The 27,925-nt window shown below is 42.5% G+C and overlaps 2 protein-coding genes across 5 annotated transcripts; one reads left to right on the forward strand and one right to left on the reverse strand.

Annotated features, from left to right (window-relative positions):
• Nucleotides 1-3,156: 3,156 nt before the first annotated feature.
• On the reverse strand, nucleotides 3,157-6,283 carry CCDC121 (coiled-coil domain containing 121; the record flags this gene model as incomplete). 2 transcript variants are annotated; one of them, XM_082745148.1, is made up of 2 exons in its annotated part: nucleotides 3,157-5,472; nucleotides 5,940-6,283. In XM_082745148.1, 2 exons carry the CDS (start codon nucleotides 6,281-6,283, stop codon nucleotides 4,554-4,556), a joined length of 1,263 nt encoding a protein of 420 aa, XP_082601274.1. In that variant the 3' UTR covers nucleotides 3,157-4,553. The 2 variants fall into 2 exon arrangements, with proteins under 2 accessions (XP_082601274.1, XP_082601275.1); XM_082745149.1 differs by having other exon boundaries at nucleotides 5,936-6,156.
• GPN1 (GPN-loop GTPase 1) lies at nucleotides 6,123-26,012 on the forward strand. 3 transcript variants are annotated; one of them, XM_082745140.1, is made up of 14 exons: nucleotides 6,123-6,340; nucleotides 7,366-7,459; nucleotides 8,818-8,857; nucleotides 9,869-9,935; nucleotides 10,866-10,903; nucleotides 12,939-13,017; nucleotides 13,230-13,324; nucleotides 14,300-14,345; nucleotides 15,524-15,670; nucleotides 16,793-16,875; nucleotides 18,566-18,605; nucleotides 19,445-19,535; nucleotides 23,971-24,078; nucleotides 25,322-26,012. In XM_082745140.1, exons 3-14 carry the CDS (start codon nucleotides 8,850-8,852, stop codon nucleotides 25,405-25,407), a joined length of 888 nt encoding a protein of 295 aa, XP_082601266.1. In that variant the 5' UTR covers nucleotides 6,123-6,340; nucleotides 7,366-7,459; nucleotides 8,818-8,849; the 3' UTR covers nucleotides 25,408-26,012. The 3 variants fall into 3 exon arrangements, with proteins under 3 accessions (XP_082601266.1, XP_082601265.1, XP_082601267.1); XM_082745139.1 differs by lacking the exon at nucleotides 6,123-6,340 and adding an exon at nucleotides 6,512-6,668; XM_082745141.1 differs by lacking the exon at nucleotides 6,123-6,340 and adding an exon at nucleotides 6,821-6,888.
• Nucleotides 26,013-27,925: the final 1,913 nt, after the last annotated feature.

The following is a 27,925-nucleotide window of genomic DNA, read 5'->3' on the forward strand; positions in this document are numbered from 1 at the left end:
TGATGTTTCCAGTTGTTCATTGACTTCGACCTGCTACTCGACTCCTTGCTGACACAGCATATGGGGGTAAGACAATGGCTAGACATGGGAGTGGGTTTGAAATAAGTACCAAATGCAGGGGTCGCGATAGTTTTTTAGCCCCTGAAATTGGCTGGTTAAAATGAGTAATTCGTTTGAGATGAAAGTGAATTAGTATAGAAAACTTGTCCAGTCTCATCCAAGGCCCTTGCAGGCACTTTAAAAAATTTTACCTTTCTGAGGCATCCAGGTGGCTTAGTTTGTTAAGTGTCTGCCTTCAGCTCAGGTCATGATCTCAGAGTCCTGGGATTGAACCCCGCAGCCTCTCTGCTCAGCGGGAAGCCTGCTTCCCCTCTCTCTCTCTCCCTGCTGCTCTGCCTACTTGTGATCTCTCTCTCCCTGTCAAATAAATAAAATCTTAATTTTTTTTTTCCTTTCTGAGGCCAGTTCTCAGCAGGATATATTCATATATATATATTCATATATTCATACCACTGAGTCTTTACATTCTTAAACCAAATTTATTGGGATAATATAAATTTGACAATACTGAGTATAGCCAGGTTGTGGAGAATGTGAACTCTCATGGACGGTTTGGAACGTAAATTTGGTACAATCAGTTTGGAAATGATTTGGCAGTATCTAGTCAAGCTGAAAATACGCCCTGAGACTTAGCAGTTTTATTCCTGGGTACATAATGGAGAAAAATCCTCTTGGTCAGCTGTACCAGGAAACATAAAGAATGATACTGTGGTATGGTTTACAACACGTAGCAGAGACTACTAGCTGTCCACCAAAATCTGCTCTCACCTTGCAGAGTTATAGGACTATAGGACAAGTGGTTAGGCTATGTTTCCCAGCCGTCTCACCCCCTGCCCTGTAGTGAAGGGGTAGCCAACCAGCTTCCCAGCAGTAGATCGTGAGGAAAGTGACATGTGTCACATCCAGGCTAGACTTTTAAGATAGTGCATGTACCTCTGTTTTCTTTCCTCTTCCTTGGCTGGATGCAGATAATAGAGTGTCTTTGGGGGGTGGCAGAGCACAAAATGGAAAATAGGTGATACCCTGGATCCCCCCCCGAAGGACTAATTGCCAACCAGGTACATATGTCTGAAACTACTAAAGGGAAAAAAATAACTGTTATTAGAGGCATTATATATTCTTGGGTGTCTTTGTTAGCCTACTCTAATACTAATTTAAATGTCCATCAGGAGAAGGGATAAGTTGTGATAGAGTCATCCAGTGGATTACTATACAGCTTATAAAATTAACTAGGGCTGCTTGTATCATAAAGACATCTCAAAAATAATGTCTGGGAAAAGCAAGTTACAGTGGACATGAAGTGTGCCATTTTATATAAGGTTTAAACAAAAACCATGCTCTATATTGTTTATGGGTATATAAAAATATCTTTCTATGCTATCTAGGTATTTGTATTTAGTGTACATTTATAGTTTAATATCACATTTACATATGCAGGAATGATAAACACCAAATTTAGGACAGTGCTTCTGGGATTCAGAGGGACTACAAGTGAATTAAGTTCTTATTTCTTAAGGTGGTAGGTAGTTTGTTCTGGTCTTCTATATTGTGTGTCTGAAATACTTCGTTTTAAAAATCAGTTCTCGGGGCGCCTGGGTGGCTCAGTGGGTTAAGCCGCTGCCTTCGGCTCAGGTCATGATCTCGGGGTCCTGGGATCGAGTCCCGCATCGGGCTCTCTGCTTGGCAGGGAGCCTGCTTCCCTCTCTCTCTCTCTCTGACTGCCTCTCCATCTACTTGTGATTTCTCTCTGTCAAATAAATAAATAAAATCTTTAAAAAAAAAAATAAAAAATAAAAAATAAAAATCAGTTCTCACAACTTACGCTGCTCACCATCTTCTTAAAAGGGAACACTTTAGAAATTTCCCTTGTGTTTCATTCTTAACCCTTCATTTTCCCTTCACCCTTTAGTCTGTTCTTTCGAGTCACTTCTATTTCAGCCACTACAGTCTGAACAATCATCACCTCTTGGCTAAAGCGTAATAGTTTCCTGATTGCTTTTTTCTGGTTTTTACTGGCTTCCTGATTGCTTTTTTCTGGTTTTTACTGGCTTGGATACTTGCCACGGAACAGCTATATTGAGTTTTTAAAATTGTAAATCAGACCTCATTGACCTGCTAAAAGCCTGGTTTCTGGTGCCCCTAAAGTCACTTCCTCTTTGTCAATAAGGCCTTCTGCTCCCACCGCTCACCCTTTTAGCCTCCTCTCCCTCTACTCCACCTCTGTTCTCTGACCATTCCCTAACTGCACTTTAGCCACATTAACCCTTTAGTTCCTGGAACCTACTAAGCGTCATTCCCATCTTAGGACCTTTACCTTATTGTTCCCATTGCCCAGAGCGGCTTCTTCCCTGATTTTTGCAAGGTGGGCTTCATTGTATCATTTACATCTTAACCTAAATTTCACCTTGGAGGTCTTTTCCATCTAAATGCACTTTCTGTAACATCACCCTGTTTCATCTTCTTCATAGCTAAGCAGGCTAAAAGTAGGTTGAGATTAGTTGGCCAACCTACTGCTCACTTGGCAGGTATGGATTTCAAGGTCCCCTTATCAGGTAATTCACCACCCTTTAAAATCTTCAAGGGTTGAGACCTAACTCTGAAAGGGACAGACATAAAGCAATACACCATTCATTATTTGAGATGGTAGGAGTTAAAAATAAATGTATGGGATGGAAGTTATCCACTTCCCAATTAGATAATTGGTTAATTATCCCAATTAGATAATTAGTTAATTTCCCTCCTGCAAAGGCAGGAGGGAACTTAACAGCAGAATAGTCAGATTCCAAATCCCTCCTACATTCCAACTTCTTACAGTCTTAGTATCTATTTTCCTATGCTTTTTTGCATCCACAGAGAATAGGGGTTCAAATTTGTCTTCGTTACCATGTTTTTCAAGTTCAGTCTTTCTGTATTTTCAGCTCAAGAACCGAAGTATTCAGGTTAAGGTACTCTGCATACCATCTAAAATTCTACTTTCTGTGTTGAAATTGCAGTTTTATTATGTGTGCACTAGTAAGAATAAGATACGCAGTAGCAGTAGAAGAGAGAAGAGTGATGAAGTAGAAAATACCCCGGGGGGAAAAATCAACAGAGACATTATAATCTAAGGTTTTTATTTTTAATAACAAACTACATATTTAACAAAAACATTGTTAAAGCTAGAAGTTGAAGGCATTGAGGGAGAAAAAGATTTTACTCCACGATTTTACAGGAATTCATTTTACATAGGAATAAAACAAAATTCAGGAAAATTATTTTGAAGTTTTTCATCACTGACAATTTCTGGAAGACATAAAGTTACCTTTATTTTCCCATAGAGGAGTGATGTTAAAATATGGGATTATTTTATATTCCTGTACCTGGGATTCAGCATGCAAAGAAATAAAAGAGTCCAACCATCAGTATGTCTTTAAGTGCAAAAAAATTTTTAAAAACTACCCTAAAAGTCTATACTAATTAAAAATATTCCCAGTTCTCCTAAACAGACATAAATATAAGGCACATATTGATTACAAAAGGCATTTCATGTACTATCAAGTGCACACATAGTAAGAAAATGTAGTCTGTGACCTAAAACTGAAGTACTTATTACATCTAATGTTAACTAATCTTACTTATCTTAGAATTTGGAATGTTGTTAGGGAAATAGATGGCACAAGACCCTTTAAAGTCCCAATATATTAAAAACTTTTCATATATTTTCCTGAACTTAACAGTGACCTCATTAATGCTAGAGGTCTTTCTTCACAGACAAGATTTTCAAAAGTAAGAGCTGACCTAACAGACATACCATTTATCTGCTGTTCCCTTCTGTTTACTCAAAGCTAGCACTGTAGGGGCTGCGCATCAGACAAAAGGTCATTCTGCGCAGTGCTCCAGCCCCCTCCTCCAGCTTCCCTGTTAATGAACATGCTGTTTAGATTACTTTTCCACTCTTGACAAAACCATAGAAGGAGCCGCCTGGCCCCTGGTGCAGACTTGCAAAAGAGCTTTTTTGCACTTGGCCTTCTTTGTGTGCAGCTGGCCAAGAGGCATAAGGATAACTGGTTGTTTACAGAGCAGGGGCACTACACAAAGCCAGTCTGAAATGCTATTCTTAGAAATCTAACTTACTTAGATGAAATAAATCACAGAACTATTTTCCTTTCACTACCTCAAGGTGGTTTTCTTGAGCTAGTTTAAGGTACTGGTGTTTGGGATAGCTCCAGATAGCTCCTGCTATCTGGAGATTTGAGGAACATCCCATTTATTACAAGATCTAATTAAGGAAAAACCTAATTAAGGGAAGCTGGTGGCACAAATATCTAGCAGTACTGTTGGAAAAACGCACCTAACCTTTCCCACTAAACACATCACGAGGATGTTTTACCATAGCATTCTGAGATGCCAAAGCCTTCCTAACCAGGTGTATACAGCACATAAGAATATTCACTCCAGTCCTTATTTAATCTGTTATTTTAGGAACTGCTTTGGATTAATCCTTGGTTTGTTACTCAGGGGGCGCTGTGGTCCTTGGGAGCATCCTGTCTTGGGCACCAGTTATGCCTCCTTTGTAATCGTTGCCTCCCCCGGATCAAGCACTGCACATACCACTGTTCCTGCTGCAGCTGCTGCTTCTGATTTTTTAACTGGCTTTTAATAGCCTGCAAGTCCTGGCACCGCTGAGTTTGCTGCAGTAATTTCTTCTGTAACTCCCGGTTCTCTCTCCTGATGCTGCGGTAGAACTCCAAAGTATACTGCTTTGCTTCCAGCTCCAAGGTCTGAGCCTTCCTGTCCAGCACCTTTCTTTTTCTGTTTCCCAGCTGCCTCATGTCTGGCTCACTGAGTTGTTTCTCCAGGAATGCTTTTTCCTGGAGTAACTGGACCTGGAGTTCCTGTTTCTTTGCCTCTGTCTCAGCTTGGGTTTTCTTTTTCTCCTCCTGTAACATCTGCATTTCTCTCTCCTGTTTCTCTTTTAAGAGTGAAATATTCTTCAGTGCCTGCAACTGCTGCTTTAAATTGAACTGGAGCTTTTCCTTCTGCAAGAGCTCCCTTTTAAACGCTGAAGTTTGTTTCGCATACGCGGAGACTGATTCTTGCCTCCTTTGTTCAATCTCCTCACTTTTTTGTAAATAGTTGTTCCACAGCTTTTCAGGCTGCCTTCTATACTCCTCAGTTTTGTTGGTTAGGTATTCCAGAAAGAATTTGTTTTCAGTCTGGACAAGGAGCTTTTCAGTGTAGAGCTGCCTGGTCTCCTCCATTAGTAATTCTTGTTGGGGTTGAGCTTGTTTTATTTGGTTGTCCAGCCTCGCTATTTCCACCACTGCCTTTTCTTTAAATCTCATCTCTGAGTTTCTTGGCTTCCCTGGCTTGAAAAAATTATTAATTAAACTAAGATACGGTGGAGGGGAGCTCTTAGAATCCTTAGCAAACCTGAAGGAAGAACAAGTGAGACATTACCCCATCAAGTCTTAATGAACATTTAGTAAATACAAAATGCACAATTATACTTTAATTCATACGAAGAAATAACTTTGCCTATTATGGTTCTGCCGCTATGCAAGTCACCAAGAATACAGCTAGGGATAAAGATGAATGAGTGTAGTTTACAATTTACAATGCTAACTCACTACAACCCTGTGAGCTATTAACTCCAGTTTAAAGAGGAGAAAACAGGTTCGGATAATTTAAATGACTTGGCCACGATTTATGCCGCCAGCAAGTGGCAAAGTGTGGGTGTGAAATTCAGATTTTAGGATTTACTCAACACTACAGTAGCTACAGAGGACCACAGGAACAGCTGGGATGGTCCCGAAGAGCCATAAATTTCACGGCTTTTCCACCACCCTTCCGGTATCCGAGGACACTTCGTGGAGAGGAAGCGTCCCTTCAGTACCTACTTGCTCCAGGAATCCAAGCGTTCATCTCCAAGGTCACGGCCTGATTCACTGAGGGAGACGGCCAAGGAGGGAGCGCTGGTGTCAGGGGCTTGCGACACTTGGAAATGGCGTCCCCTTGCGGGAAGTTTTCGCAACGGCTCCATGCCACACGCCCTGGGTCTCCGCGCTGCCCGGCAACCCGCCGGGTCGCACTCCGCCCCAGTCCCGGCCGGTCCATCCCTGAGCTGTTGAACCTCGTCGGCTGCCGAATAAGCCCCAGCAGCCGGTTGTCCCGTTCCTTGGGGGCCGAAAGAGAAACGCACTCTCATTTTCGACCCGTGGGTGCCCTGCCTTAGGGACCCCATCTCGTCTCGCCCTTCTGGGGATTAGAGTTTTGCCCCTCCCAGAACACCCCTACGACGGTGAGTGCCCCTTTTCCTGGCCCTCTCCAGGCCTCTAATTCCCGACCACTGTCGCTAGTTGGCCGTGGGGGCTAGGATGCTCCGGCGCCGGTCCCGCCCCTTCGCCTTCGCTTTTAGCGCTAGTCGGGTTCTAGCCTCGCTCGCTGCCCCGAGCGTCACCGCAGCCTCTCTAGGCACGCAGCGTCTCTATGGCAGAGTGGGCGGAGCCAGGAGGAAAATGGCGGCGCCCGCGGAGACCGCTGACTCGCAGGCTTCGGGGGGTCCTCGGCCCCCAGTTTGTCTGTTGGTGTTGGGAATGGCAGGATCTGGGAAAACCACCTTTGTCCAGGTGACGTACACGGCGCGGGCGTAGTCGGTGCGCGCGCGAGGTTGTCCGTGGTGGGCGGAAGGCCGGGGAGAAGAGGAGGGGGAGGTCTCTCAGTTGGAGGGGACCCTCGTGTGGCTTTCAGGAACTTGTCAGCATCTCCGGTTCCTTCCTAGGCTGGCCTTTTCGGACTCAAGCCTGGTTTAATTAAGGCTCTCTTCTTCGCACCCTTTGGTCATATTTGGTACAATTTACCACGTTGTTCTGGAATTGTCTTACCGGTACAATTGTCGACTCCTCGAAGGCAAAGGCATACGTGTAACTGGCAATTAATACAGGGTTAGCACACAGGCTTTTGGTGTAGATTACTAAGTAATTATTTCTTACGCAGCTCTTATGTTTCAAGTCCTGGAGATAACAGCGATTGAATTTGACGGGGTTCCCGCTTTTTGAAGCTAATATTTTAATGGGAGTAATAGGAAAAAAACTCACAAAAATCAAGTAAATAAGTGATCGAGAGTAGGGGAGACTCTGTTAGATGGGTGATAAAGGAAAATATAGTATTTATGAGAGTTGAATGTTGGAGGTGGATACTGGGGACGAATATTTCATGTAGAGGGAAGTGTAAGTGCAGAAGTCTTCAGGTATGATGGATAATGGAATCTTGGCCCTTATCATTCCCTCTTTGTCTCACTCCATCCCTCTTCTTATATCTCTACAGAGGCTTACTGGACATCTGCATAGCCAAGGCTCTCCACCTTATGTGATTAATCTGGACCCAGCTGTACATGAAGTACCCTTTCCTGCCAATATTGGTGAGTAAAATGTAACAGAACTGTGTGAAGTCCCTCAGAATATGGAAAGCCCCCAGCCCACCAGTCCTTAATGTTTTCATTTTCATTTTTTCTTTCCTTTTTTTAGATTTTTAAAATTTATTTAAGAGAGAGAGAAAGTGCCAGGGGGAGGGACAGAGAGAGGGAGAAGCAGATCCTGGGGCACCTGGGTAGCTTAGTTGGTTAAGCATCCAACTCTTGGTCTCAGCTCAGGTCATGATCTCAGGGTCATGAGATCAGTCCCGGAATTGGGCTCCAGCTCAGTGGGGAGTCTGCTTGAGCTTCTTTCCCTTTCCTTCTCCCTCCCTCTCTGCTCCTTCCCCTGCTTGTGCATGGGCTTTCTCTTTCTCTCCCTCTCTCTTTCTCAAGTAAGTTAAAAAAAAACAAAAACAAAAACTCAAAAAAAGAGGGGCGCCTGGGTGGCTCAGTGGGTTAAAGCCTCTGCCTTCAGCTCAGGTCATGATCCCAGGGTCCTGGGATCGAGCCCCGCATCAGACTCCCTGCTCAGCAGGGAGCCTGCCTCCTCCTCTCTCTCTGCCTGCCTCTCTGCCCAGTTGTGATCTCTGCCTGTCAAATAAATAAAATCTTAAAAAAAAAAAAAAAAAACTCAAAAAAAGAAAAACCCCAAATAACCCCAGCCTTACCACATTACTTAAAAAACAAAAACAAAAACCAGTAAAACTTCTCATTGTTTGAGATCATTTCTACCATAACTTCTGAGCTCCTAGCTAACATTTTTCATGGGTTACTTCCCAGTTATCTTTTTTTTTAATGTTTATTTTTATTATTTATTTGACAGAGAGAGAGACACAACGAGAGAGGGAACAGAAGCAGAGGGGATGGGAGAGGGAGAAGCAGACTTCCCACTGAGCAGGGAGCCCGTTGTAGGGCTCGATCCCAGGATCCTGGGATCATGACCTGAGCCAAAGGCAGACGCTTAACTCACTGAGCCCCCCCCCCCCGGGGTGCATGCCCCCTCCATCTTTTGTAAAGAAGGAATCCAGGGTGAAGCTGGGGGATTTAGTAGAAGAGAATGCAGATAAGAGAAGCCTGAAAGGCTGGTTTCAGCTTCTTGCTGGGAGAGAAGGTACTTCTACCCTTTTGTTCTCTTCACCATCTTGCTTTTTTCCCCCTATCACAGTTCAATGATCTTAGCTTAAAAATTTGGAACACAGATTTGAAAAGTAACTGAGATGCCAAGAGAGAAACTTATTTTTTTTCCTCGGAGGAAGCAGAGATGACTTGAGGGGTCCATTGTCTGAGGATATTATAGGTAGAGAGTCTCAAACTATATTGTTTCTATGTGTTAAATTCCACTGAATTCTTTTTCTCCTGAACAGATATTCGTGACACGGTGAAGTATAAAGAAGTCATGAAACAGTATCCTTTTCGGCATCTGCTTGGGTGCTGACTCATCCCTGACTGGTTGCTGTCTGTTTTTTTGTGGTTTTGAGAGTGTTTTTGCATTTCTTTGTGGAATACACTAGCAAAAGCATTTAATTGCTTTAAAGTAATTTTTGAGGATAGATGAATGTGAGGAGAGGTGTTTTAGGTGATTAGAAATACTGTTTCAGCTTGTGGTTTCAGTTTTCTTTTACCATCTTCCTAGACTACAGGCTGTTATAATTAGCATGGAAAGTGAGAGGCTAGCTGATGCTGGGCCTGGTTCCAGAGAACAGTATCGCCTGGGAGGCTACTACCTCCTCTGACTGGGAGACTCAGAAATGAGCAGGTTCATTTAGTAGGATCAGCTCTTAGTACGTTGCTGTATGTAATGTGTACTATCCGTGTAGGTAGGTCTAGGTGGATAGACTAATTCTACTCAGCAGTTAGCTTGATCAGTGAGGATCGGAGCAAGGACTGTGATTTTTTAAAAAAATATTTTATTTATTTATTTGACAGAGAGAGAGATCACAAGTAGGCAGAAAGGCAAGCAGACCGAGAGAGGGGGAAGCGGGATCCCTGTCAAGCAGGGAGCCTGATTTGAGGCTCAATCCCAGGACCCTGAGATCATGACCTGAGCGGAAGGCAGAGGCTTAACCCACTGAGCCACCCAGGCACCTGGGAGTGTGATGTCTTAATGATATTTTAAGATGATCTTAATTAAGGCTAATGCTATTAAGCTTCTACATACATCTCTCTGTTACATTTTGGTCACATTAACATTTTCATTTTGCCTCGACATCCCCAAAATGGTAAAGATATGAGGAAGATGTTGATAATGAAATTCTTTGTGTGGTTAAGGTTGTATGGCATGTCAAGGATAGGCTGCCAGCATCCATTCATGGAACACTAATGTTACAATGCTGTTTGTGTGAATGATAGCCTTAGTGTGACTTTCAGCATCTAATTTGATCTGTAAGTAGTTTAAATCCTCAACTCTGTGTCCAGGTATGGACTTGGGCCCAATGGCGGTATAGTGACGTCACTCAATCTCTTTGCTACGAGGTTTGATCAGGTATGTCTGTCTTTACTTTTATAGGCATGGCTGTGTAAAAATGTTTGGCTTTTAAATGCCTTAGCTTGCTCACTTTGAGAAAGAAGAGCAATAAACCTGGACATACAGAGAAAATAAATAAGCATTTTGGTAGACAGAGAAGGAGGTTATGAAAGGATGATCAGTGTTTTGAGACACTTCACATTTAATATTTGTGATGGCCAATAAAACAAAAATCCAGGTTCTTTTTTTTGTATCTTGGCTTGGAGTATCACCTTGAGGGTGGAGTGGACAAATGGGGAGTGGGATGGGCTAGTAGGCATGGAATGGAAAGATAATGGGCTTTTTTACGTGTGACAAATAATTGTCACTGTTTAAGTTTTTCTCTATCATCTACTTCCATAGGAGTGTTTTGTAATCACTCGTTTTTTACCCTAATGTCACTCCGTGAGACAGGTTGTTAACATTTTACTGAAGCACCAAGAGATGCATCCCGACAGTGATGGATAGTCTTTAGCTTCTCAGGGCCTTGCAGTATACTCCAGGGTGTTGCAGGACTGCTGGTGTGGCTGTGTTTCTTTAGCTCATGGAGTTTATTTAATTTAATTTAATTTTTATTTTTTTAAAGATTTTATTTATTTATTTGACAGAGAGAGATCACAAGCAGGCAGAGAGGCAGGCAGAGAGAGAGGAGGAGGCAGGCTCCCTGCTGAGCAGAGAGCCCGATGCGGGCCTCGATCCCAGGACCCTGAGATCATGACCTGAGCCGGAGGCAGCGGCTTAACCCACTGAGCCACCCAGGCGCCCAGCTCATGGAGTTTATAAGTTGGTGTCCCAAGATTGAGAACAGAGATTGAATAGTTGATAGTGCCTGTAAGTTGGGCCACCCTGGAAAGGGTGATTTTTGTGTTGAGAATGGATCCTATTGTAATCGGCATCTTTTTCTCTTAGGTGATGAAATTTATTGAGAAGGCCCAGAACATGTCTAAGTAAGTGATTTCAGCTTAACACCAATTTATTACTCTGTAGTTGATGTGTCTCAAGGATTTCAGGATACCATCAAACTCCGAAAGAATGTTAGATTGAGATGAAACCATTAGAAGCGAAAAAAAAAAAAAGTAGGCCAGAAAACCCCCCAAACCCCACATTAAGGTCATATACAGTGAAGAGCTAAATTTACTAGTATTTTGCCCTCAATCACTGTCATGTATGCCCATGGCTTCCTAGCAGGTATTTTTGAAACTTTGTCCAAATTCAGTTGTCTACTTGCCTTCTCTTGGGAAAACCACATTTGTGGGTATTAAAATCTTTCTAACATCTTTCTAACCCTTGTTTAAAAATAAATCTTTTTTTTTTTTTAAAGATTTTATTTGTTTATTTGACAGACAGAGATCACAAGTAGACAGAGAGGCAGGCAGAGAGAAAGAGAGAGGGAAGCAAGCTCCCTGCTGAGCAGAGAGCCCGATGCGGGACTCGATCCCAGGACCCTGAGATCATGACCTGAGCCGAAGGCAGTGGCTTAACCCACTGAGCCACCCAGGCGCCCTTAAAAATAAATTTTAAAAAGATTTATAACTAGGTATAATATTTAAGAGATGAAATTATTTCACCCCGATTCCTAGTAGAATCAACTATCATTATTACTATTATGTTGTGTTCTGTTATTTTATAATGTATAACAAATAGTATTATTATATAACATTATAAGTATTATTGTCATTACTACTGTCGGTGACTATCATTCCACATGTTTCCATGCATATATACATAGGATGGATGGATAAGGTATTTTACAAAAACATTTTTTTATAAAAAACTACTAGAGGTAGTTTAAAAAGAAGTAACAGCTTTATTGAGATATAAATTCACATAACAAAGGCCCATTCTAATTTTTAAGTATACAGTGTAGTGGTTTTTAGTATATTTGTAAAGTCATGTACTGATCACCACTGTCTAATTCCAGAACTTCCTCTTCATCCTCAAAAGAAGCTCCATGCTCATTAGCAGTTGCTGTTACTTTCCCTTCTCGCCCCAGCTCCAGGGGGCTGGACCATTTTACATTTTCACCAGCATTGTGTGAGGGTTCCTGGTCCACATCCTTGCCAACATTTGTTATTATCCTTGTTTTTGGTTATAGCCATGTCATTGGGTGTGAAGTGGTGTCTCATTGTGGTATCGGATTTGATTTATATTTCCTCAGTGATTAGAGATGTTAAACATCTTTTTATGTACTTTTTGGCCATTGGTATATATTTGGAGAAATGTCCATTCAAAATTTTTTGCTTATTTTTAAAAACAGCTTTATTTAGATGTAATTCATATATCATTTAAAGTATACAGTCCAGGGGCGCCTGGGTGGCTCAGTGGGTTAAGCCACTGCCTTCGGCTCAGGTCATGATCTCATGGTCCTGGGATTGAGCCCCACGTTGGGCTCCCTGCTCAGCCTGCTCCCCCCCTCTTTGCCTGCCTCTCTGCCTGCTTGTGATCTCTGTCTGTCAAATAAATAAATAAAATCTTTAAAAAAAAAAAAAAGTATACAGTCCAGTGGCTTTTAGTATATTCACAGAATTGTACAACCATAACTGTAGTCACTTTTAGAATATTTCTATCACCTCAAGAAGAAACCCTGTATTTAGCTATTACTCCCCTATCTCTGTTTTTCTCTTTCCCCTCCACCTTCCTTCACCCCCACCCCAAGAAACCAGATAGTTTCCCAAGAAATTTGGTTTTGTTTATCTCTCATTTTCAATGTGGTGTGTTTCTGAAACTATCACTGTTTCCTCTGTGATCAATTTGCAGCAGTTTGTGGACTACTGCTCCTGCCTAGTAGCATGAATATTGGACATTGAACAAAGCTTGGGAGAATGTGGTGTACGTTTTAAGGGCAGTGGGAGGAAGTTAGACTTGACAGTATGACGAGGTTATTCCAGTCCCGGATAACCAGATTCTCAGTGTTTTCTGTGCTGGGCTATCTTTCAGCGTTGCACAAGTGTAATACTTCTTTAATGGTCGTTCTTGACACAGATACGTCTTGATTGACACACCTGGACAGATTGAGGTGTTCACATGGTCAGCTTCTGGGACAATCATCACTGAGGCTCTGGTGAGTATTGTAGGACTGGTTACTGGGAGTAACTAGAGAGCTAGACTATAGTTAAGCATCTTTTTATTGCATGGGACCTTGTATGGGAGGGAGTGTGGCAGCTCTGTATACCCTGCCTAAGGCGGTTCTCCCTTGGTAAGGAAGGTGGGGAAAGAGTTTGGGAATAGCTAATGAGCCCTTTGACTAAGGCTGTGATTATTTTGTGGCTTTAGGCATCCTCATTTCCAACAGTTGTCATTTATGTAATGGACACATCAAGAAGTACCAACCCAGTGACCTTCATGTCCAATATGCTGTATGCCTGCAGGTAATTAATTGCTGGTAGGCATGCAGTTACATCCAGGGAGGAGGCCTCTTCTTTTCTCTTTTGTATTTGAATCCCGAGTACTTACTAACCTGGATTTGTGCTCATTCAGATGTGGCCCTCAGTTTAGTAGTTGTGAGCTGGGGAGAGGTGAGAAGAGAAAAGGGGCATATGTGTTGGCATTCTCGGAGCAGCTTCTCGCCTTCCTCCCTTGCTTATTACAGAAACGGGTGGTGTATGAATATGAGCCTTTGGTATTTGCTCCCAGATGAATGAAACAAGTCTAAATAGAACAGAGCGCTCTGGTCTAAATGCTCCTTTTCTGTGTTATGACATGTAGAGTTAAATTATGAGAGATTATCAATACAGAGATTTATCTGTAATTCCACAAAGCACAAGTTTGCCCAACTTGGTGTCATTAGGGACAGAAGGACCATGCCTCACTAGGGTATGTGAGTGCAGAAGACATAGGAGCAAGGCAAACTATTATTCAGTCTGAGAGAACTCGTTGGGGGGAAGGTACACAAAAGCCATTACCATCATTTGTGCCTTCTGATATGACTAGGGCTATCCCTTCTTGTTAGATGCAAGAGATCCTAGTCCACATAAAAATCTGAGGACTGATGGCATTTTTTGTTTCCATATTTATTGTTTAAAAGACAATTATTGGGTAAAAACAACCGTACCAAAAAAAAAAAAAAAAACCAACAAAACCCCCAAAAAAACATATGCAGAAAACAAGATCAGTATTAAAGCATTATTATTCCAAGAAAAAGCGAGCATGTGTGTGTGTTGTTTGCTGGATGGTAATGGTGGTTTTTCCTCTTGGGAGAGAAGAATGAAGGCATGTGAGAATGGATACCCATAAGCAGAGTCTGAACCCGTTCCACTTGTCTCTACTCGGTTCCAATAGATTGACTCCGGGCTAGCAAGAGCTTAAGTGTTTTTACTAAAAATGTCTTGATTTTTAATTTTCAGCATTTTGTACAAAACCAAGCTGCCTTTCATTGTGGTTATGAATAAAGTAAGTGGATCCTTCCTTTTGTGGTTCAGTATTTCTTTTTCATCAGAACCTTGGGTTACTGGAAGGTTTGGGTAGGTGAGGATTTTCATAAGTCGGAGAACAGATTCAAACTTATCTGAAACAAAGTCATGAGTGAAAGACCCCTCCCCTTGTAGATAGATAGGATAACTAACCGCTTGTTTGCTTTTCTGTAAACCGCTGGCTTTTAGGTATGAAATTAGGTTATCAATTGTGTGATTAATTGCTCTTTTGCCTTCTCTAGCCGCGTGGCTTATAGAAATAATAGAGACGCCATGATGGCATTCCTCCCTTCCCCCTTCTTGTTCCCCTTCCCCACCTCTCCTTTCGCGCGCGTGGGCCCTCATAACCAATCAGCTTGTGCCCCCCTCCCCGCTGCTCTCTTCGCGCGCGCGCTCCCGGGTCTCTGAAGCCAATCCGCAAACTCCAAGTATGCCTTTTTCAAAAGTTTAAACTGTCCACCAACCAGTTGCGCCCCACCCAAAACTTGTTTGTACCTTCCTATAAAAAGACCCTGCTTCACTCCGGTCGGGGTGCTCGGTTAGCTGAAGCTGCCGACCACCCGCCGGTACCTGCGTGACAATAAACCTCTTGCTGTTTGCATCCAGTGGCAGTGTTGGATTCTTGGGTAAGGGGATCCGCGGTTCTTTCAATGAGCACTTGTAGGAAAAAGATTCAATCAGATTAAATGAATATTTATCACTGGCTCTCATCAAAGTAATTTTAAACTAGATAGAGTAGCCCCTCCCAACTGTAGTGTATAGATTATCCCTCAAAATTGCAACTGTGTATATGGAAGAGGGACTGCTAGTTTATTAGCAGTCTCAGTTAAAACCGAAAACTTCACTGTTGTTAGGTTGGCAGCTGGGATTTGAGACATGACTTCAGAGCCTAGAATGTGCTGGCATCTGCTGTTGCCATGGTCACTTGGCAGTGGATAGTGAAGGGTCTGCGTCGACCAAGAGAACACATACCTTCGTTTCATTGTATACAGTAGTCTTGGCCCTTTATGGTTTGTTGTAGTGAAGGAGGGAAGGGGCGAAGTGGAGGCAAAAATATATGAATAATTGCTTTGTTGTTGCTGCTTGATTAAAATATTTTCGATGTTTGCTATCTAAGCATATCTCTGGGTGCTGATAGTTTACTTCTCTCTGGTACAGACTGATATCATTGACCACAGCTTTGCAGTGGAATGGATGCAAGATTTTGAGGCTTTCCAAGATGCCTTGAATCAAGAGACTACATACGTCAGTAACCTGACTCGTTCAATGAGCCTGGTGTTGGATGAGTTTTACAGTTCACTTAGGGTAAACTTTCTCCTCTGCTTATACTGACAGTCCCTTCAGACGACCTCTTAACCCATAGGGCCGGCTTTGAACCTATGTTAGAAAAGAAGTTCGTTACCTTATTAAAAAAAAAAAAGGCATTTAAGCATTAGTTATTAAAAATTGGAGTTTTGTGGGGTTTTTTCATTCTTTTGCATGTTGCTGGCCAGTTTTAAAACGGGGGGTTTAAGAGGTAAATAGAAGTGCCTGGCTGGCTCAGTCAGTAGAGCATATGGCTGGCTCTTAATCTTGGGGTTGTGAGTTCAAGCCCCACGTTAGGCACTGAGATTACTTGAAAAAAAAAGAGATAAGGTAAAAACCCTACCTTCAGAATTTATGGTTTAGTTTGAAGAGAGGGCTACATACAGAATTGAAACATGGTATATTGTGGTAAGAACCTTGTGAAGATTGGTGGTTGGGCCTGATGCTGGTAAGGGGCAGATCACTCTTAAAATGAGGGATTTTGGAGGATATAGCATTAGAGGTATGCTTTGGAGGAAGGCTACGATTTGTTTTTTTTTTATTTTTCTTTTAAGGATTTTATTTATTTCTGTGTATGTGCGTGCGCGCGGAGGAGAGAGAGAGTGTGCGCATGAGTCAGGGAGAGAGGTAGAGGGAGAAGCAGGTTCCCCGCTGTGCAGGGAGCCCAATGCAGGACCCTGTCCCAGGACCTTGGTTTCACAACCTGAGCTGAAGGCAGACGCTTAACTGACTGAGCCACCCAGGCTCCCAGGAAGGGTACGATTTATATAAGTAAAAGTACATTGGGGTGTCAGGGAGGATGGTAATTGGCCAAGCAAAGGCATTGCAATACTGATTTTTGTAGAGAACAGACAGTGGTTGTATTGGCAGGAAATAGATAGGAAGTCTTGCTATGTGTTTCTCCTCCTTCTGTTTTTTCTAGTCCTCTCTTTTCCATATACATCTTTCCATGGCTCTTGAATATATGTGCTGTTTTTTGTTTTGTCTTAGCTTCACTCTTTGCCAGAGACTTCTTGAAGTATCTAAACAGCTTTTAGGAAGATTTTATTATGATTATTTGAACAAAGTAACATACACTATGTGAAAATATAGTTTCCTCAGTGGCATTGATGCTTTTGACAGGTGGTGGGTGTGTCTGCTGTTCTGGGTACAGGCTTAGATGAACTCTTCGTGCAAGTCACCAGTGCTGCAGAAGAATATGAAAGGTGAGGATAAAGGAAAATCCTGTTGATGACATTTTTAGTAACCTGTAATCTGATATGATAGCAGTTTTGCCAGCAAAGCGTTTTGGTTCTCATAGTCTAGGTATTATTTTTGCCATATGTATGTGTGCTGGATCTGTACGTGTACACTTAGGGATAACCAGTCCCCATTAACTATTTTTTAAAAATAGGAGTATAAAACCTTTTCCGTATTGAATGATTTTTATTATTATTATTTTTTAAGATCTTATTTATTTGACAGACAGAGATCACAAGTAAGCAGAGAGGCAGGCAGAGGGTGGGGGCAGGCTCCTTGCTGACCAGAGAGCCCTACATGGGGCCCGATCCCAGGACCCTGGGACCATGATCCGAGCCAAAGGCAGAGGCTCAACCCACTAAACCACCCAGGCCAAAGGCAGAGGCTCAACCCACTAAGCCACCCAGGTGCCCCTGTATTGAATGAGTAAGAGCAGGAGTCTTCAGACTTTCTTTTGGTAAAAAGCCAGATAGTAAATATTTTAGGCTTTTGTGGGCCATAGAATCTTTGTTGCCACTGCTCACCTGTCATTGTGGGGCAAAAGCATCCATAAACAATTTGCAAACGAATGGGCACGGCTGTTCCAGTAAAACTATTTATAAAAATAAGCATGATTTGGCCTCTTTGCCACATTGGCTGACCTTGGATTAAGATCATAGACTTTGGAGTCAGACAGCCATGAGTTGGATTTCTGCTTTCTCCACTGAGTAAATGAGTGGCCTTAGCAAGTTTTAGTCATTTGTAGGTCAGGGATAATAGCGTTTATTGTTAAGGTTGTTGGGAGCATTATTTGAGAAAATATATCCAAGCATCTAGCACAGTTGCTGACACCGAGCAAGCACACTTCATGATAAATGGTGGTTACTACTATTTTCATGGTTAACACTGGAATTCTGTTTACTTACAAGAAAGTGTAATCAGAGCACTTTTCTTGGACTGATGCCATGATAATTGGCTGCTTACTGGCATGTTTCTTAGCAAGATTCTAACAACCACGTGGTGGTTTTTAGACACATTATTTTGATTTTGATTCATCAGACAAAGGGTCTTTCTGTGTGTGACCAAAGTCTCAGGATAGACCCTTCTGTATCCTTTTGTTACTGCCCAGATAAACCACATAATTACATATTGGGCTTCCTGAGCCCATCAGTCCTCCTTTTCTTAATTTATTTGATAGAGAGAGAGGGAGAGAGTGTGCCTGTGCACAAGCAGGGGGAGGGGCAGAGGGAGAGGGAAAAGCAGGCTCCCTGCTAAACAGGGAGCCTGACAGGGGGCTTAATCCCAGGACCCTGGGATCATGACCTGAGCTGAAGGCAGATACTTAACAGACTGAGCCACCCAGGCACCCCAGGCCTCACTTCTTTTATTCATCTCAGTTTTATCCAAACAAATGCTGAGCTCATGAATTATGGGCTCCACAGAGTTAATCTTTCCTGGCCTGCAGTCTTTTGTCTCTGCTGGTTTCAGGGTGGGGACAAGCACCTTGACTTCTAATTGCACAGGGATAGAATCTCAGTGATTAAGTCTTGTTACATATAATGTTCGGTGAAGTAAGGTCTTCTGTTATTGTCAGGGAATTAGGAAAATAGAAGTGGTATGGGGGCGGGCAGGACAGATTAAAAACAAAGGAATTTAGAAAGTGTTTTCTCTTTCCAGGGAGTATCGTCCTGAATATGAACGTCTGAAGAAGTCACTGGTAAGATAGGCTATTTATATTATAAGATAGGCTGTTGTATTTGGGGCCACTGAAAAACAACTTCAAACCATGCACTAATCCTCCTGCCATAAATGCTTTTGTTTTGGCTATCAGTGTAGTAGATGTTTGTTACTGAAGTTAGTAAATCTGTGTGTTTCCTAGACGCAGCAGGGCCCCTTAATTATTTTTCTTCTCTTTATTTAAATCTTTTACAGTCTGATTTTTCTTGTTACATTTGCTAAGCACTTCTTGGGCCCCACCCCACTCCTACTCCCAAGGCTCATTTAAGGACTGGTTATGGAATTTCAAGAAAAAAGAAGTGGTTCACAGTGCTTATTCCAAATAATCCCTTGGCCTGCCCTCGTCAGCTGCATTGGGCCCCTTACCACTGCTATGTCTGCTTGAGGGTTTTTTTGATGTGTTCTCGTGTCCAGTTTCCAAAACCTATCATTCTGTCTCCAGAGCCCTCTAGGCTGAGCTTGTGCTCCTCTGGGCCCACACCGCTTGGTGTTTCTGTATCTGTCATCTTTTACCTGCCCCAGTGTCTAAATAGTCCTTAGTATTTATTTATTTTGTCATCTCTGTTAGAAGTCTGGCATCTAACTTGGGGCTCCTTTTTTTTTTAAAGATTTTATTTTATATGTTTTGGAGAGAGAGTGAGTTATTTGGAGAGAGAGAGGATGGAGGGAGAGAGGGAATCTTAGGCAGGCTCCACACTCAGCAACCCTGACGTCATGACCTGAGCCAAAATCAAGAGTTGGATGCTTAACTGACTGAGCCACCCAGGTGCCTCTAGAACTCCTTCTTTAACATGGAGATATTTTTTTCTGCATGTACAGGCCAGTGCACAGAGCCAGCAGCAGAAGGAACAGCTGGAGCGCCTTCGGAAGGATATGGGCTCTGTAGCCTTGGACACAGGGACTGCCGCAGGTATTGGAGGGTTTCTTGGAGTTAGGAACTAAAAGGAGGATATGCTCACTTCCACTGAGCAGGAAGATGTGTAAGTTTAAGAGAGAGAAAAGGATAAAGATAATGTGGTGTTTTGAGATGGATCGATACACTTTTTTTTTATTTGTGATTTGGAAAGGTAAACTTCTAAAAGTTGTATATAATTACCATTCTGAGTTCTTCCTCTTCGGGTAGTTTTTGCTTTACTTCGGCAAGACACTTAATATTCTCTCTTTTCTTAAATACTTCAAAAAATTTTAAAGTTAGTTAACATACAGCATATTGTTAGGTTCAGGGTACAGTTTAGTGATATATCAGTTGCGTATAATACCCAGCACTCGGGGCGCCTGGGTGGCTCAGTGGATTAAGCCGCTGCCTTCGGCTCAGGTCATGATCTCAGTGTCCTGGGATCGAGCCCCGCATCGGGCTCTTTGCTCAGCGGGAGCCTGCTTCCTCCTCTCTCTCTGCCTGACTCTCCGCCTACTTGTGATCTTTCTCTCTGTCAAATAAATTAATAAAATCTTTAAAAAAAAAAAAATACCCAGCACTCACTACATCATGTCCCCTCCTTAACACCCATCACCCGATCACCCCATCCTCCCATCTATAGTTTTCTTAAATACTTTTTACCCTCTACCCCCTGCCCTTTTCTTTTTTTTTTTTTTTTTTTTTTTTTTAAAGATTTTATTTATTTATTTGACAGAGAGAGAGATCACAAGTAGGCAGAGAGGCAGGCAGAGAGAGAGAGAGGAGGAAGCAGGCTCCCCGCTGAGCAGAGAGCCCGATGCGGGACTCGATCCCAGGACCCTGAGATCATGACCTGAGCCGAAGGTAGCGGCTTAACCCACTGAGCCACCCAGGCGCCACCCCCTGCCCTTTTCTTTTCCTGTTTATTTTGACCTACTTTCCGATTTACAGAAAAATTGTTTGGCTAGTTTAAGAATTACTATATACCATTCAACCAGATTTGCAAAATGTTAACATTCTACCACTTTTACTTGATTCTTTCTCTTCTTCTCATTATGTATGACTTTATGTATAAGCCTATAAATATATTTATAAACAAAATATATATTATATATATTCCTGTTTTCAATATCCTTTAAGAGTAAGATATAAGACTTAAATACTCTCTTTGAATACTTGAGTGTGTATTTCCTAAAAACAAGGATATTTTATATAAGCTCATTACTAAACAGGAAATTAACTCTGATCCTTTTGTCTGATGTGTTCCTTATTTAGATCTAGCTATTTGCCCTGTGTAGCGGGAGAAAATCCTGGATCTGCATTGCATTTAGTTGTCTCAGCTCCTTTAATCTGGAATGGTTCCTCCATTTTTCTTTGTATTCATGGCAGTGACAATTTTGAAGTGTAGGCAACAGATATTTTATAGGATGTTCCTCAGTTTGGGTCTGGCTGGTATTCCCTCGGGACTCTGTTTAGGTGGCTCCTTGTTGGCAGGACTTCACAGAAGTGAAGCTGTGATTTTTCCCATGCACGACATCCAGAGGCCCACCATATAGATTTGTCCCGTCATTGGAGATTTTACTTTTGGTCACTTGCTTAAAGTGGTATCTGCCAGGTTTTTCATTGTAAAGTTATTTTTCCCTTTATAATAAGTATTTTGTTGGATGATGCTTTGAGACCATATGAATATCCTTTTAATTTTCACATTTACCCACTAGTTTTAGTATCTATTAATGTAATAGGGGTAGTATCCATTTTTCTGTGATGCCTGTTAGAAATATTTTCTCTCTGTCGCTTGTTTTTTGACTTTGTCCATGGTATTATTTTGCCAGGTGAAAGTTTTTGTTTTTTTATTTATTTTTTATTTATTTATTTTTTTTTTAAAGATTTTATTTATTTATTTGACAGAGAGAGAAATCACAAGTAGGCAGAGAGTCAGGCAGAGAGAGAGAGAGAAGCAGGCTCCCGCTGAGCAAAGAGCCCGATGCGGGGCTCGATCCCAGGACACCGAGATCATGACCTGAGCCGAAGGCAGCGGCTTAATCCACTGAGCCACCCAGGCACCCCTGTTTTGTTTTGATCTAGGCAAATTTACTTCCCATTTTTACTGCCTCTGGATTTTGAGTCAGAATTGGGAATCCCTTACCTATACTATGTTAAAGAGGAATTCACTCATGTTTTATTGTAGTACTTGTATGGTTTCATTGTACTTATTTATTTATTTTTAAAAAGATAATTTGAGAGAGTGCGAAGAGAGAGAGAACACGAGTGGGGGAAGGGGCAAAGGGAGAAGCAGACTTACCGAGCAGGGAGCCCAATGCGAGACTCGATCCCAGGACCATGGGATCCTGACCTGAGCTGAACGTAGACATTTAACACGCTGAGCCACCCAGGTGCCCCACTGTCTACATATAAAGAGTTTTATTTATATATTTGAGAGAGAGAGAGAGAGAGAGAATGTACCAGTGTGACCAGGGTGGGTGAGCAGAGGGGGAAGGAGAGGGAGGGGAAAGAATCTCCAGCAGGCTCTGCACTGAGTACGGAGCCTGAAGTGGGGAGACTGAAGCGGGCCTTGATCTCATGACTCTGAGATCATGACCTTAGCCAAAACCCAGAGTCAGAGGCTTAACTGACTGAGCCACCAGGTAACCCTCATTTTCTGCATTTAGATCCCTGATCCATTTAGAGTTTATACCTGGGTATGATATAAAGTATAGGTCTGTATTACCTTTTTCATTAACAGTTGTACTTGCACTGTTTCTCAGAAAGTCTACCTTGGGGCTCCTGGGTGGTCCAGTTGTTAAGCGTCTGCCTTTGGTAAATGATCCCTGGGTCTTGGGTTCAAGCCCCACATCGGGCTCCCTGCTTCTCCCTCTCACACTCCCCCTGCTTGTGTTCCCTCTCTCACTGTCTCTCTAATAAATGAGTAAAATCTTTAAAAAAAAAAAAAAAAGTCTGCCTAACCACTGAGCCACTAGTTTTTAACCACAGGCACCCCACTTTTTAAAAATATTTTTTGAAGATTTAATTATTTGAAAAAGAGAATACACCCCTGGGGTGGAAGTGGCAGAGGAGGAGGGGAGGACAAGAGAAAGAATTGGAAACAGATTCTGTTGAGTGAGGAGCCCAATGTGGGGCTCGATCCCATGACCCATGAGATCATGACCTGAGCCGAAACCAAGAATTAGTCCGTCAACCAACTGAGCCACCTAGGTGCCCCTGGATTTTCTTATTGTTTGAATTAGTTTTGTCATTGATTCTTAGGGGTTTTAGGTCGGTGTTCATGTTTAGTATGGATGCACCCCCTCCCACCCACACTTATGAATAGACTGGTCTTTGAAGGAATGAAGTTCTGTTCATGAAAGCTATTGCTGTATCTTCACTAGACAACAACAGCAAAGCCGCTTGGAGGGGGAGATGCTAGAAACTGGCTGGATTCACCTGTTACGTGAACTTGCCTGGCCATCCTTGTTGTGCACCTTGGGGACATAAATTTCTGTGCTCATCACTCAGGAATATGTGAAGCAGCAAATGTTAAATCTGCTGCAAAAGGCCTTCTGTACTCAGATAACCTGTCGAAGGTTGAAAGCTTGCAGTAAATAATTTGGGGGCAGTCACAGGTATAGGGGGCCCAGACGGAAGCACTGATTGTTAGCACGCCATGTCACCATCCCTCTTCAGGGCCACGGGCCCCTTGAGATTTGTGCCTCTTGATGTTGCTGCTGTTGGCCTCCTTCATCCCCTGCTGACTTCTCTCCAGCTAGGCTCCTGAAGAGCGTGGTCGTGTGCTCTGGAAGCTCTAGGGTACTGGGCGTCATTTTAGGTTCTCAGAGCCCAACCCTTGCAGGCCGAATCCCCTGCACAGGAATGAAGTGATTTGACTTTGATTGGCACTCGACCCTTGTTCAGTTGCCCGGAGTAGGGAATTTGCCTCTATTAGTATATTCAATTTCCCATTTCCTCCCTCCCTCTTTTGAATAATATCCTCACTCCTTTACTGTCACTCCACCGTCTATTTTCTTCAGACCCTCAGAACACACTTCCCCCAGCAATCTTCCTTAGTGCTCTACACTTTCGCGCTGACTCCCCAGCATGCTGCATCTACTCCGACGCCTTTAGTCTTCAGAGGAAAAACTACAGCCTCTTCTAAGCTGTGAGCCAATAAGAACGAACGATGTTACTACCAGGACAAGCTACTTGAGAATTATTTTCCTCAATTTAAAAATAGCACCTCTTGGGTTACCGGGATCCCAAGAGCATTTTACGGACTACACTACTCTAAAAACATTAAGTGGTATTAACAATAGTACATTTAGAACAGGTAAGATTGTGCATTTATGTTTACGGCCACCTTCATCCTGCCAATTGATAATCATAGTTACTGTATCAGAACACCTGTTTGAGGAGGCTGAGGTTCGTGATGTGCTCCTGACACGTGTTTTCTCTGTAGACAGCTTGTCTCCTGCACTGGACGCTTCTGACCTGATCCTGACTCGGGGAACACTGGACGAAGAGGATGAGGAAGCGGACAGCGATACTGATGACATTGACCACAGAGGTGAGAGGTGGCGGAGGTGCTCAGGAGAAGAGAGTAGCTGCTTCCTCCCACGTTGTTTGCTCAGGAGCTTCTTGCCGAGAGAAGCCTTACCCATGCAGCCAGTGATCAGGAGAGATGATGTGGCCCCGGAATCAGCCGCGGGAAAGAGTTCCATGTATTGGGTTCCTGGCCGTCTACTGAATGGTTAATACTGAGCGCATCACAGGCTTTTAATTAGTCTCTTGTCCTCTCATCATTAGGGCCTAACTCAGTTTGAGAAATCCAGGATGTTTGTTTGGTTTAATAATGGTTTTAAGAATACATGAGGTAGGGAAAAAGAATGCATAAGGAGGCCTCGGCAGACCGAAGCCAGTTAGAAGGGACTGTACCACTGAGGATAGAATGGCTCTGGAAACTTCTAAAAGGGTTCCACCTGGCATAGTTTTATGGACTGTGAACAGACTCTGTTTCTTGAAACAACCTTTATGGTTCTAGCTACGACCAAGAGCAAACCCCTCTTTACCATCCAGTGTGCTGGATGCTAACATCTAAATTGCCTCATTAACTCAGATGTATTGAGGTCTAATTTACTGGCAATAAATCCCACCCTTTTTAAGTGTATAGTTTGATGAGATTTAACTAATATAATATATATGCACTCGAAACAGCCATCATAGTCAAGATACAGAATCCTTCCAGCACCACCATGCTGTTCTCATTCAGTCCCGTTCTATCACACTTAGTTTTTGGCAATCACTAATCTGATTTCTGTTCCTACAATTTTGCCTTTTCCAGAATGTTGTCTAATTGGAATCACAGTATTTAGCTTTTTGGATTTGACTTTTTTCAGTCAGTGTAATGCTTTTGCAATCCATCCATGTATCCAAAGTGTGCTCTTTTTATTGATGAATAATATTCCAAGGTACGGCTTTTACCACAAGTTGTTTATTCATTCATCAGCTGATTGCCATTAGGGTTGTTTCCAGATTTTAGCTATTATGAATAGAGTTGTTGGATATATTTCTCTAGGTTTAAAATACGTAGGAGTGGGACCTTGTTTTAGTTACTTTATGGGGGGGGTTTTCTCCCCACTTAGAGATGAAAGAAACTCGACATTTTGGGCACCATGATAGAGCATGCTTCTGGGAGAAATGAACACTTAGTTTATTAGAAGCTGAGTACTGTTTGTGATGGATTGGTGACAGAACTCTTTTTCTACCCATCTAATGGGAAAGTTAAAAGAGCTGACCTTTTTTCCTTGTAGTTACGGAAGAAAGCCGTGAAGAGCCAGCATTCCAGAATTTTATGCAAGAATCAATGGCACAGTATTGGAAGAGAAACAACAAGTAGTTTCTAGAAGTCCAGAATTTTGGAACTCTGTGAAGGAATTATCCCAACCTCTGATGGGGACTACTTATAAAGGACAGTTTTGTTCAGAGTAGCAGAGTTTCTCTTATAGGGAAATTTGACTCAGATGCAGCCAAGGATAGAAAACCATTGGACCTGGCAGGTGGATGCCAATTCCCTTGGCCTTTCCCTTGGATTTATGCAAGGAAGGATATTCTCACTATTCTTGGAGGCTGGCCCCTCAAGCCTAAAGCTTCAAGTTTTATCATTTGAATTCAAGTACTTTTGCTGCTGGTGGATGGAACAGCAAGAAGTCACTATTCACTTCCAACTTCTATCAGGCTGGATCTGTACTCTACTTTCCCAGCATCTTGCCCTGGATTATACCATGAGTTTCCTTCCTTTTAGCAGAAAGGGAGAGGAAACGAGCTTGCCCAGGGTGGCAGTGGAGTCTCCTTGGCAACCAATCAATGTTGGGCACAAAACATGCCTCAGAAGGGGTAGCTCATTGTAGGACAACAGGTTCATTGAAAAGCGTGAGCAAAACATGATTAATGAATAAGATCCTGTTTTGGATGATAACTTGGATAAAGTGTTTTTAATTTTAACTTCGTTGTAAGCCTGCCTGTCATAATTTCAAATAAGAAAATTATGTAACTGCAGATAGGTTCTCTTGTATTCAACACAGAGGTTTAAAGCCACATGTCCAAACCCGTCTCAGTAAAGAGGGGATGTTTACTAAAGTCTCCCATGTACACATACCAAGTAACCAGGTACAGAGCTAGGTATTGTTTGTGTTATACTTTAAGGCAAAGTATCCTTTGTGATTTACTCAAAGACCATGGATTTGGGTCAGGTGCACATTCCATATATAATAGCCGTAGTAAGGTTTGCCCTGCCTCCACATTCTTCATAGTATCTTAGAACATAGTGCATTTCTCTTAAGGAATTTTATCCCTGTGTAATCTGTACCCCAATTCAATGGTTCTCAAGTGTGGTCACTGGACGAGAAGCATCAGCATGACCTGGAAGATTGTTAGAAATTAGAAAGAAATGAGTGCCTGGGTGGCTCAGTTGGTTGAGCAACTGCCTTCCGCTCAGGTCATAATCCCGGACTTACAGGATCGAGTCCCACATCAGGCTCCCAGCTCTTTGGGGAGTCTGCTTCTCCCTCCGATCTTCTCCTCTCTCATGCTCTCTCTCACTCATTCTCTCTCAAATAAATAAATAAAATGAATTAAAAAAAAAAAAAAGAAGAAGTTAGAAAGAATTAAAAGCAGATTCTGCTGAGCGAGGAGCCCAGTGTGGGGCTCGATCCCATGACCCATGAGATCATGACCTGAGCCAAAACCAAGAATTAGTCCCTCAACCAACTGAGCCACCTAGGTGCCCCTGAATTTTCTTATTGTTTGGATTAGTTTTGTCATCGAATTAATTAGACCTGAATCAGAAACTGGGGGTAGTACCTAGACATCTCTTTTAATAAATCCTTCAAGTGGGGGCGCCTGGGTGGCTCAGTGGGTTAAAGCCTCTGCCTTCAGTCATGATCCCGGGGTCCTGAGATCGAGCCCCGCATCGGGCTCTCTACTTGGCAGGGAGCCTGCTTCCTCCTCTCTCTGCCTCTCTGCCTTCTTGTGATCTCTGCCTGTCAAACAAAATCTTAAGAAAAAAAAAAAAAATCCTTCAGGGAATTCCTATGTACGTTAAGTTTGAGAACTGCTCTAGCTAAAATATCCTGTGACAGTTCTAGGCCAGGAGAATCTCAGGTATCTTAAAATGACCTTGTACCTAACCTTGACCATCTGGTACTTATACTCCAATGTAAAAAGTCTAAAAGTATTTTATTTTGCCATTAAGTATTAATTTCAGTGTTCTGTACCTATAGATTATATACCTATAGATACTAATTTCAATATTTTTTTAAAGATTTATTTGTTAGAGAGCACAAGTAGGCAGAGTGGCAGGCACACAAGAGGGAGAAGCAGGCTCCTGGCTGAGCAGGGAGCCCAATGTGGGGCTCAACACCAGGACCCTGGGATCATGACCTGAGCTGAAGGCAGCTGCTTAACCAACTGAGCCACCCAGGTGCCCCTAATTTCAATATTCTATACCTAGAAACCACTGGTCTTAAAAAATCGAACCTCTTCAAGAGGAAACTATTTGCAGAGCAAGACTCAGAACATACTTGGTTTTCCCCCTTAGTGCCTTTGAATACTTCTTTTAATAATAAAAACTTGTCTGGGGTCGCCTGGGTGACTCCATCGATTAAGCGTCCAACTCTTCACCTCAGGCCTTGGTCTCAAGGTCATGAGTTCAAGCCCCACATTGAGCTCCATGCCAGGCATAGAACTACTATTTAACAAAACAAAACAGAACAAAACAACAACTTGTCTGGCCTGTGCCTTAAGCTCCCACTCCGTAGGACAGGGACAAAGTCTTCTTCATCTTGGTGTCCCTTGCACAAGAACCAGTATATGATGGGTATTCAATAAATGTTCGCTAAAGAACGAATTAAATGCTA

This window comes from Mustela nivalis (genome assembly GCF_964662115.1).
Source record: "Mustela nivalis genome assembly, chromosome: 8".
NCBI classification, from domain to species: Eukaryota; Metazoa; Chordata; class Mammalia; order Carnivora; family Mustelidae; genus Mustela; species Mustela nivalis.

Excerpts from the sequence above, each read along its gene's own strand:
- GPN1 (XM_082745139.1), top strand. The coding sequence starts at position 6,558 with ATGGCGGCGCCCGCGGAGACCGCTGACTCGCAGGCTTCGGGGGGTCCT. Across the intron at positions 13,018-13,229 it reads CAATCATCACTGAGGCTCTG|GCATCCTCATTTCCAACAGT; the intron begins GTGAGTATTGTA and ends TTGTGGCTTTAG. Across the intron at positions 13,325-14,299 it reads AATATGCTGTATGCCTGCAG|CATTTTGTACAAAACCAAGC; the intron begins GTAATTAATTGC and ends TTTAATTTTCAG.